Raw genomic sequence first — 12,500 nt, forward strand, 5'->3', positions numbered from 1 at the left:
CACACTTCTCTAATAGAGACCTGGACAGAGGGAGAGGGAGACAGAGAAACACACTTCTCTAATAGAGACCTGGACAGAGGGAGACAGAGAAACACACTTCTCTAATAGAGACCTGGACAGAGGGAGAGGGAGAGGGAGAAACACACTTCTCTAATAGAGACCTGGACAGAGGGAGAGGGAGACAGAGAAACACACTTCTCTAATAGAGACCTGGACAGAGGGAGAGGGAGACAGAGAAACACACTTCTCTAATAGAGACCTGGACAGAGGGAGAGGGAGACAGAGAAACACACTTCTCTAATAGAGACCTGGACAGAGGGAGACAGAGAAACACACTTCTCTAATAGAGACCTGGACAGAGGGAGAGGGAGACAGAGAAACACACTTCTCTAATAGAGACCTGGACAGAGGGAGACAGAGAAACACACTTCTCTAATAGAGACCTGGACAGAGGGAGACAGAGAAACACACTTCTCTAATAGAGACCTGGACAGAGGGAGAGGGAGAAACACACTTCTCTAATAGAGACCTGGACAGAGGGAGAGGGAGACAGAGAAACACACTTCTCTAATAGAGACCTGGACAGAGGGAGAGTGAGACAAAGAAACACACTTCTCTAATAGAGACCTGGACAGAGGGAGAGGGAGAAACACACTTCTCTAATAGAGACCTGGACAGAGGGAGACAGAGAAACACACTTCTCTAATAGAGACCTGGACAGAGGGAGACAGAGAAACACACTTCTCTAATAGAGACCTGGACAGAGGGAGAGGGAGACAGAGAAACACACTTCTCTAATAGAGACCTGGACAGAGGGAGAGGAAGAAACACACTTTTCTAAGAGGAAAGGAAGACAGAGAGGGAGACAGAGAGGGAGACAGAGAGGCTGGGAACTGATGACGTATGCATATGGACATTTAGTTCATGGTCACAGACCTGTACAGAGCAAACCCATCATCAGAACAATTCAACCAGCCTTTTACACACGCAAACACACACACACACACACACACACACACACACACACACACAGGCGCGTGCACACACACAGGCGCGCACACACACACACACACACACACATACACAGGCGCGCACACACTAGAGGTCGACCGATTAATCGGAATGGCCGATTAACTAGGGCAGATTTCAAGTTTTCATAACAATCGGAAATCGGTATTTTTGGACACCGATTTGGACAAAACATTTTTTTTTTTGTACACTTTTATTTAACTAGACAAGTCAGTTAAGAACACATTCTTATTTTCAATGACGGCCTAGGAACAGTGGGTTAAATGCCTTGTTCAGGGGCAGAACGACAGATTTTTACCTTGTCAGCTCGGGGATTCAATCTTACAGTTAACTAGTCCAACGCTCTAACCACCTGATTACATTGCACTCCACGAGGAGACTGCCTGTTACGCGAATGCAGTAAGCCAAGGTAAGTTGCTAGCTAGCATTAAACTTATCTTATAAAAAACAATCCATCTTAACATAATCACTAGTTAACTACACATGGTTGATGATATTACTAGTTTATCTAGCGTGTCCTGCGTTGCATATAATCGATGCGGTGCGTATCGTTGCTCCAACGTGTACCTAACCATAAACATCAATGCCTTTCTTAAAATCAATACACAGAAGTATATATTTTTAAACCTGCATATTTAGCTAAAAGAAATCCAGGTTAGCAGGCAATATTAAGTGAAATTGTGTCACTTCTGTTGCGTTCATTGCACGCAGAGTCAGTGTATATGCAACAGTTTGGGCCACATAATTTGCCAGAATTTTATGTAATTATGACATCACATTGAAGGTTGTGCAATGTAACAGGAATATTTAGACTTTAAGGGTTGCCACCCCTTAAATAAAATATGGAACGGTTCCGTATTTCACTGAAAGAATAAGCGTCTTGTTTTCGAGATGATCGTTTCCGGATTCGACCATATTAATGACCTAAGGCTCGTATTGCTGTGTGTTACCATGTTATAACTAAGTCTATGATTTGATAGAGCAGTCTGACTGAGCGATGGTAGGCACCAGCAGGCTCGTAAGCATTCATTCAAACAGCACTTTCGTGCATTTGCCAGCAGCTGTTTATGACTTCAAGCCTATCAACTCCCGAGATTAGACTGGTGTAACCGATGTGAAATGGCTAGTTAGTTAGCGGGGTGCGCGCTAATAGTGTTTCAAACGTCACTCGCTCTGAGACTTGGAGTGGTTGTTCCCCTTGCTCTGCAAGGGCCGCGGCTTTTGTGGGGCGATGGGCAACGCTGCTTTGAGGGTGTCTGTTGTCGTTGTGTTGCTGGTTCGAGCCCAGGTAGGAGCGAGGAGAGGGACGGAAGCTATACTGTTACACTGGCAATACTAAAGTGCCTATAAGTACCTCCAATAGTCAAAGGTATATGAAATACAAATGGTATAGAGAGAAATAGTCCTATAATTCCTATAATAACTACAACCTAAAACTTCTTACCTGGGAATATTGAAGACTCACGTTAAAAGGAAACACCAGCTTTCATATGTTCTCATGTTCTGAGCAAGGAACTGAAACGTTAGCTTTTTACATGGCACATATTGCACTTTTACTTTCTTCTACTTTGTTTTTGCATTATTTAAACCAAATTGAAAATGTTTCATTACTTATTTGAGGCTAACTTGATTTTATTTCTGTATTATATTAAGTTAAAGTAAGTGTTCATTCAGTATTGTTGTAATTGTCATTATTACAAATAAATAAAATAAAATCGTCCGATTAATCTGTATCAGCTTTTTTTGGTCCTCCAATAATTGGTATCGGTTGACCTCTAGCACACACACACACAGTCGCACGCACACACACACACAGGCGCGCACACACACACACAGTCGCGCGCACACACACACACAGTCGCGCACACACACACACACAGTCGCGCACACACACACAGTCGCGCGCACACACACAGTCGCGCGCACACACACAGTCGCGCGCACACACACACAGGCGCGCACACTTAGAGCAGCTCATCCTAACCTCCCCAGAGCAGCACAATTAGCCTCCACTGTAACCAGATCTACTGAGGAGAGCAGCCAGGGAGGGAGGGAACCCCCCCCCCCCTTCTCACACACACATACACACTCCTCACTCACTCTGACACAGTAAATCATTTGCACCTGCGTGTCTTTTACTGGAGGAAAGTCACACACACCTCAGCAGTCTACAGTAGCTATTTCTGTGTGTGATAATGTGTGAGTCTGTGGTAGTGTGTGTGTGTGTGTGTGTGTGTGTGTGTGTGTGTGTGTGTGTGTGTGTGTGTGTGTGTGTGTGTGTGTGTGTGTGTGTGTGTGTGTGTGTGTGTGTGTGTGTGTGTGTGTGTGTGTGTGTATACTAAATCATATGAAAAGACAATCCATGGAAGATCACAATGGAATGTCCCTTGCCATTGCTTTAGTCAACTATATAAAGTAACAAGAGATGAATTAATCCAACTTGAAGGAAGTGAAAAGCTACGGTTTCCTTTGATCCTCTGTCTCGTGACATCAGTACAGATCATTACTGCACTATTCTCTCTAACGTCTTTGTTATATTGTATCTTCTAGTGACATCAGTACAGATCATTACTGCACTATTCTCTCTAACGTCTTTGTTGTATTGTATCTTCTTGCTATAAACAAGTAGAAAAACTTCTGTAAAAGACAGTTTTCACTCGGCACAAATTCTTCAGCGTTTTGCAGTTACAAATACTATACACACAGCATACAACCACACACCAAATACAGGCACTAACAGGATCCAAATCTGATCTAATTTGATCTATGCTCCTATGGTGATGTGTCAACACTGTTTCCCCTGTGTATAAAACCTATTATATCATCTGCATGTTCACATTTAGACTGGTCTCCTACTGGCAGACAAACACACACTACCACAGACACACACACTACCACAGACACACACACTACCACAGACACACACTACCACAGACACACACACTACCACAGACACACACACTACCACAGACACACACTACCACAGACACACACACTACCACAGACACACACACTACCACAGACACACACTACCACAGACACACACACTACCACAGACACACACTACCAGAGACACACACACTACCACAGACACACACACACACACTACCACAGACAGACACACACACACACACACACACAAACACAAACACACAAACTTCCACGGAAACACACACTACCACAGACACACTATCACAGACATACACACACTACCACAGACACACACACACTACCACAGACACACACACACTACCACAGACACACACACACACACTACCACAGACACACACACTCCAAAAGACACACACACTACCACAGATACACAAACACTACCACAGACAGACACACTACCACAGACAGACACACTACCACAGACACACACACATGACAACAGACACTACCACACACTACCAGAGACACACACAGACTACCACAGACATACACACACGACCAGACACACACACACACACTACCAGACACACACACTACCAGACACACACACACAAATTACCACAAATTACCACACACCCACTCCACCACAGACACACACTCCGCACACCTCCACCACAGACACAACCACAGAGACACACAAACACTACCACAGACACACACACATTCCCCCCCCCCCCACACACACACACTACTACAGAAAAACAACCACAGAGACACACACTTCAACAGACACACTACCACAGACACACTACCACCGACACACACACTACCACAGACACACACACACACACACTACCACAGACACACACGCTACCACAGACACACACACACACACACCAACACACACACACCAACACCAACACACACATGCACACACTGACTCCCACAGACACACACACCGACTACCACAGACACACACACCCACAGAGTGAGAAAGTCACTTCTATGGAGTTTGTGTCTGCACATATTTGGATATATACCCAAAAACCACAGCATTCTGTTTTATACAATATTCACAATTTTGGTTTGGCAAAAACATTGAGAAAGAAAATAGGAGAGTCAAAAAATGTGTATATCTTAAAGGCTTATGGGCTGGAGTCAGAGACAGAGAGTCAGAGAGACATGGAGAAATGGAGTCAAAGAGACATGGAGTCAGAGACATGGAGAAATGGAGTCAGAGAGACATGGAGTCAGAGACAGAGAGTCAGAGAGACATGGAGAAATGGAGTCAAAGAGACATGGAGTCAGAGAGACATGGAGTCAGAGAGACAGAGAGACATGGAGTCAGAGAGTCAGAGAGACAGAGAGACATGGAGTCAGAGAGACAGAGAGACATGGAGTCAGAGAGACAGAGAGACATGGAGTCAGAGAGACAGAGAGACATGGAGTCAGAGAGACATGGAGTCAGAGAGACAGAGAGACATGGAGAAATGGAGTCAAAGAGACATGGAGTCAGAGAGACAGAGAGACATGGAGTCAGAGAGTCAGAGAGACAGAGAGACATGGAGTCAGAGAGACAGAGAGACATGGAGTCAGAGAGACAGAGAGACATGGAGAAATGGAGTCAAAGAGACATGGAGTCAGAGAGACATGGTGTCAGAGAGTCAGAGAGACAGAGAGACATGGAGTCAGAGAGACAGAGAGTCAACGAGACATGGAGTCAGAGAGACATGGAGTCAGAGAGACAGAGAGACATGGAGAAATGTAGTCAAAGAGACATGGAGTCAGAGAGACATGGAGTCAGAGAGACAGAGAGACATGGAGTCAGAGAGACAGAGTTAGAGAGACAGAGAGACAGAGAGACATGGAGTCAGAGAGACAGAGTTAGAGAGACAGAGAGTCAGAGAGACATGGAGTCAGAGAGACATGGAGTCAGAGAGACAGAGAGTCAGAGAGACATGGAGAAATGGAGTCAGAGAGTCATGGAGTCAGAGAGAAATGGAGTCAGAGAGACATGGAGACAGAGAGACATGGAGACAGAGAGACATGGAGACATGGAGTCAGAGAGACAGAGAAACATGGAGTCAGAGAGACAGAGAAACATGGAGTCAGAGAGACATGAAAACATGGAGTCAGAGAGACATGGAGTCAGAGAGACATGAAGACATGGAGTCAGAGAGACATGAAGACAGAGTTAGAGAGACATGAAGACATGGAGTCAGAGAGACATGGAGACAGAGAGACATGGAGAGACATGGAGTCAGAGAGACATGGAGTCAGAGAGACATGAATACATGGAGTCAGAGAGACATGGAGACGTGAAAACATGGAGACAGAGAGACATGGAGACAGAGAGACATGGAGTCAGAGAGACATAAAAGCATGGAGTCAGAGAGACATGGAGTCAGAGAGACATGAAGACATGGAGTCAGAGAGACATGAAGACAGAGTTAGAGAGACATGAAGACATGGAGTCAGAGAGACATGGAGAGAGAGACATGGAGACAGAGAGACATGGAGTCAGAGAGACATGGAGACATGTAGTCAGAGAGACATGAAAATATGGAGTCAGAGAGACATGGAGCCAGAGAGACATGGAGCCAGAGAGACATGGAGTCAGAGAGACAGAGAGACATGGAGTCAGAGAGACAGAGAGACATGGAGTCAGAGAGACAGAGAGTCAGAGAGACAGAGAGACATGGAGTCAGAGAGACATGAAAACATGGAGTCAGAGAGACATGAAATCAGAGAGACATGAAGACATGGAGTCAGAGAGACATGAAGACAGAGTTAGAGAGACATGAAGACATGGAGTCAGAGAGACATGGAGACAGAGAGACATGGAGAGACATGGAGACAGAGAGACATGGAGAGACATGGAGACAGAGAGACATGGAGTCAGAGAGACATGGAGTCAGAGAGACATGAAAACATGGAGTCAGAGAGACATGGAGACGTGACAACATGGAGACAGAGAGACAGAGAGACATGGAGTCAGAGAGACATGGAGACATGGAGACAGAGAGACATGGAGACAGAGAGACATGGAGACAGAGAGACATGGAGTCAGAGAGACATGGAATCAGAGAGACATAAAAGCATGGAGTCAGAGAGACATGGAGTCAGAGAGACATAAAAGCATGGAGTCAGAGAGACATGGAGTCAGAGAGACATAAAAGCATGGAGTCAGAGAGACATGGAGTCAGAGAGACATGAAGACATGGAGTCAGAGAGACATGAAGACAGAGTTAGAGAGACATGAAGACATGGAGTCAGAGAGACATGGAGAGAGAGAGACATGGAGACAGAGAGACATGGAGTCAGAGAGACATGGAGACATGTAGTCAGAGAGACATGAAAACATGGAGTCAGAGAGACATGGAGTCAGAGACACAGAGAGACATGGAGCCAGAGAGACATGGAGTCAGAGAGACAGAGAGACATGGAGTCAGAGAGACAGAGAGTCAGAGAGACATGGAGTCAGAGAGACATGGAGTCAGAGAGACATGGAGACAGAGAGACAGAGAGACAGAGAGACATGGAGACATGGAGTCAAAGAGACATGGAGACAGAGAGACATGGAGTCAGAGAGACAGAGAGTCAGGGGGATCAAATGGCACAGCCACCACTCTGGCACAGCCACCACTCTGGCACAGCCACCACATTGAGAGTAGGGCAGTATGATGTAGAGTATACATACCACCATGAGTTGGCCTCCACCACCACCTGCAGGAGCAGTGTGAGCAGTGTGAGGGCGAACACACACGGTCTGGAGTCCAACACACTCCCCGCCGGTGCCGAGGGACAGCATACACGCACCAGCCTCCGCAGAAACAACATGCTGGATCAGTTACTGGATCAGCTCTGTGGAGAGACGGCAGTACAGACAGATCAGACAGGCACACACACACGCACAACCGATAGCCAGTCCACATATACGCTCACACACACACAGAACAGAGGACTGTACACATATCCTGTCTGTCTGAGTCCATCTGTCTCCACAGTCAGACGGTGAAAGGGGAAGAGGGCGTTACAAAATGCTGTGTATGGTATGTAGTGTGTGACTGTCAGAGAGATAAAGAAACATTACTTATGAGTGTACTGTTGCTCTCCCTCTGTGTGTGTACATACATATATATATCACTATATATACACACATATACATATATCTGTGTGTGAGCATGTGTGTGTGTGTATGTGTGCCTTGTGTTGAGAGGCCTGGGGCCATCGGTGCTTGCAGCAGAGCAGTCCTCTGGCAGCAGGTGAGTGTGTGAATCACAGAAGACAGAATAACAATGGCCTTCAAACCCCCTTCAACCAGACATTCCTAACAGACAGTCAGTTCATTATACCAACGATAAGAGCATTCTTCTCCTGCGCCAATCAGACAAGGAGAGAGAGAGACCCCCTCTGTTCAACTATAGCACAGTGATGCACTTAAATTGACATGTAATGCGCAGTTAAAAACAGATGAGATAAAAATACACACATTCCTACAGAAGCTCTAAATATACTTTCATATTCTGTTTCTTAAGTCGGTATCTTCTTAAAGGATCCTAGTCCATTGATGAAATGTCCTATAAACCTCTCTCCCACTCTGTTCGGAGACAAGTTTTTCCAGTTCGCGTATAGCTTAAATATTGCTTTTGACAAATCACTAGACCTATTTCAATTCATGACGATGTGAAATGATTGTTTAAGGTGTATTAGTCTTAGGCTAGCCTATGTTGATTAAATCAATAAGCTATTTATTGAGTTCTGAGGAAGTTCTGTAAACTATTCATTATATTATTTAATTGCGTCATCTTTTTTAACAAATAATATTTTAGGATCATTTTAAATGATACGAAATAAACACAAAATTGTCCATAATTTAATGAAGCCTAAACATTAGGCTATTTATCCGTTCGTGACCCAGTTACAAGGCTGTCCTATTCCCCCCCAAAAAATATTTTTCTGTGGGTTTGAAAATGAACACTTTTTACATCCAAATGAATGCACTTTTTGCTATTAATATTTTATTCGTTAATTCGTTACATGATCATTTTGTAAGTAAGTTATTATAACACTAATCGTCCTAATAACAAGTGTTCACCACGGAATAACCCATCATTTGAATTTTTAAAAATGCGCAGAAAGCATTAATGTTGATATTTATCTACATTAAGTTTATAAATGCGTGGATCATATATATAAAATAAAAAATATATTAAATGTGGAATTGGAAGGCTACTACATTTTAAATAATGACAATATGAAAACCTAAATGGATATCATTAAAAACACAGTGTGTGTGTGTTTTTTTAAACGTAATTTCTTATTAGTATGGCATACGCTTTGAAGCGGTACATGCAGGCCAACAACCAACTACTTAATAATGGGTGGTAGGTTACAGTGTCGATGTCCAGGTGAAGTTGAGATTTTATTAACAGTAAATTACTTTTGAAAATCGTGATTTTAATGCGAAATGTGCAAACAAGTTTGCATAATTTAAGAAGTATGAGCCTATAAATCCAATTCCGTTTTTGGGTCTGGAATAATTTGAATGTCTGCTGTTCTGATTCTAATGAAAAGGCAAACGCCATAACAGTCTAAATAATTTCCCTCAAATGTTTCCTGCTGTTTAGAAAGTGGCATCTCTGCATGGTCATTTTAGAGTTTAATTCCAAATGTTCTCTCACTCACACACACTTTCAGTTTGCGCACTGCCGTTCGGGCTGGCGGCTAAAGTCCCCATTTTTATATAGGCCGTGAAAAATGCCCGGCCCGGTTACATCAAATAATTTATAAACTAAATGTATAGCCTACATTAGTCTGAATGATAGCCACCGCTTGTCTCGGATATTGCTGGCTTCCTTCAGTCCTACGGGTGCATGGAGTGGGCTGAAATATGGAAAGCAATGGGGTGCACGTGAAAGCTGAATCAGTGGAAGGCTAACCTTTAACCGGTAACCGTGACCTGTCATACAAACAACCAGGTTTAAGGTTCTGGAGACGCCTCCATTTCGTCAATTCAGGGGTTCTATTGAATGAAATTCCAATGAATTCAGAACATTTTTTTAAGAGACATTTATTTTCTTGAATGAACCCAACAAGCAAGTGATGCAGAGAAAACACCGTTCAGACCAGACCACCACTCCTCGGTATTAACGATATGGTCAGCGCACACCGAGTAGGGCTATTGAATTATGATGGAAACGGCCTAATTTCGGCTCCACCCTGAGCAGTGAGAATCATGAATGGACTTGGACGGGCAAAAAAAAGTCTATTACATATCAGCTAATCAAGTTAACTAAATGAATGTTCAAATCTTACAGTGTAAAACCAACAAACGCGTTGGTTTTGATACCCCTGTATAATACTCGAATACAATAAATTAATACAATCTACACAATTACAGGGGAATAAATTAAGCCTAAACCATAATACGAAATATCGGTCAATATTTAAATAGTACGTTTCAAATATTTAATATCGCCTATTTCTGTTTCTGAGAACAACTCTGAAGAGAAAATAAACATGACCAAGGAGGCATGTGTAGCTCAATCATTTATCGTCAGATTGACAAATAACTGCTCCTGTAAAAAGCGTCTTTGACATCGTTTATTGATTATTCTTGGAAGGATAATGAATAAATCAGTGTATGTCCATTGTTTCGTCCATGTCAGATGTAGACTAAATGTACATACATGAAAAACCGCCTTCAAGGGACGCTGTGCTTTTTTATGAACAGAGTCAACATAAATAGATGCATTAAGCGTTACCAAATATTAATCAATGCATATCAGTTTCCAACACACACACACACACACACACACCGTTTTAGGAGGCCAGAGGAGGGAGCCAGAGTCTATGTTTTGATGGACGGAGAGGGAGCAGAGCATACGAAGAGAGAGAAAGAGAGCAAGGGTGGCATTACAAATTAAAACATGTGGCATTAGTTTAACACTGCACAAACAAAGAGTTTTAAAAAGTGTACTTCAGGAGAACAATTATAATGGTTAAAGATATGCTTTTCTATAGGCTGCAGGCTGCGGTCAAACAAACGAGAATCATTCCTAACGAAAAATTAGTCCTAAACATGCCAAGAATCGAGGACATAATTTGGGAAAAGGTTTTAGTTTTTTTTAGTTGCTAACCGATCTCTAAATAACTATTCGATAACGAACAAAATCAGAGAGCAAACTATACTCACCACGGAAAACAATTCTTTACGAACGATAATCCACTTTGGTGAGATGATTATTAAAGGAATAATCCCAGTGCCAAGGCCGTAGTGGGCTCGAGAGACTCCTTTTACTTATACCGTTGGCTCAGGTCGGTTTCTATCCAAAGCAGTTAGTGCTAAATCGGGGTTGTACGGGATAGTGTCCGGTGTGTAACGGAGGAGGGTGGCAGTAACCGTGGTAGTCCTGCGGCTCAGTGTCGGAAGACTGGCATAGGCGATCCGTTATCGATGAATGCGCTCCGTGAGCGCGGGACAGCGGAGAGGAGAGCTCTAGCAGAGACGACGGGGGTTATTTACAATGTCCAGCAGCACTATGAATAATTAGAGCCTTTAACAAACGTGGGCGTGAATCCGCGGAAACACTTAATGACAAATAAAACATTCACAAGAAACTAACTAGCAAGTGCCCGTGGCCAGAAACGTCACCTGTAATAAACTGTTGCCAACGCTCTTTTGATGGTTGGGAGGATTGATAGCGGTAGCTTTATGCTTCCAAGTTTCCTTGCAGATTTGTAGAGGTACCGAAGGCTTTGTAGAGGTTCCGACGGGCTGGCACTAATGTGTAAAGCGCAGGTAAACCCATGAACTGGTGATAGGTGAGAAGAGATGATCCTACAGCGGTGACACCTTGAACTCAGAGCGTGTTCTACCTGTGGTAACATCCACACTGCAGGGTTCCTCGCCACAAACCTGAGGCCGTTATTTCATCCTCCATTCTGCACAGAACTACGCCGCTCTCTCCTGAACTCCTCCGTTGATTTACTCTGGAACAAAAACTTTACCAGCAAGAAGTGCGTTCAACACATTGAACTTTGAGTGGTGGAAGACACGAATTGCCGCAAGTCCACTCCAAGCTCGTCACTGGAAGAAAACTCCAAACAGCAGTACTGTGTTAGAGATGGAGAACTCGCTTGGAGAAGGTAAGCTCGTGGAGATAACCCCCGCCCGATAGTGTGTGTGTGTGTGTTGAAGAGCAACTCCTTCTCCTTCTGTCACCTGCCTCGTCGCCTCCTCTCTCTAACTAGCAAACCCTAGCACTGATGCGCGGGGGAAAACTTCTAGATGGCGCATGCGCTCCACATTTTCTCCCAAAGCCCTTCTTTAAAGTCACTAAACTTTCTACGGCAAAGAAAGCGGGCCAAGTGGGAAAGACTCGCAACTTGCGTCTAGGTGAAATTGTAAAAAAAAAGAAAAAAAAAGGGCGGAACGGGCTGTAACAAAACAAGCGTCTCTATTACCTAAAATAAACGTATAAAGCACCCGGGGCTATTAGTCTATCCGTGCCAGAGCCGAGTTAGGATTTTCAGACGCAGGGGATCGAGTTACCTCCCAGTAAAAACCAAGACAA

The 12,500-nt window shown here is 43.9% G+C and overlaps 1 protein-coding gene across 1 annotated transcript in view; it reads right to left on the reverse strand.

The window, feature by feature from the left end:
* The window catches only part of wnt5a (wingless-type MMTV integration site family, member 5a), a 22,850-nt gene extending 10,514 nt beyond the window's left edge, over positions 1 to 12,336 (reverse strand). Inside the window, 2 exon segments of the mRNA XM_031803494.1 lie at positions 7,622 to 7,785; positions 11,120 to 12,336. Of these exon segments, the coding sequence (XP_031659354.1) occupies positions 7,622 to 7,761 (140 nt within the window). The 5' untranslated portion in view covers positions 7,762 to 7,785; positions 11,120 to 12,336.
* Positions 12,337 to 12,500: the final 164 nt, after the last annotated feature.

The sequence above is a fragment of the Oncorhynchus kisutch genome, linkage group LG24 (genome assembly GCF_002021735.2).
Source record: "Oncorhynchus kisutch isolate 150728-3 linkage group LG24, Okis_V2, whole genome shotgun sequence".
Lineage (NCBI taxonomy): Eukaryota > Metazoa > Chordata > Actinopteri > Salmoniformes > Salmonidae > Oncorhynchus > Oncorhynchus kisutch.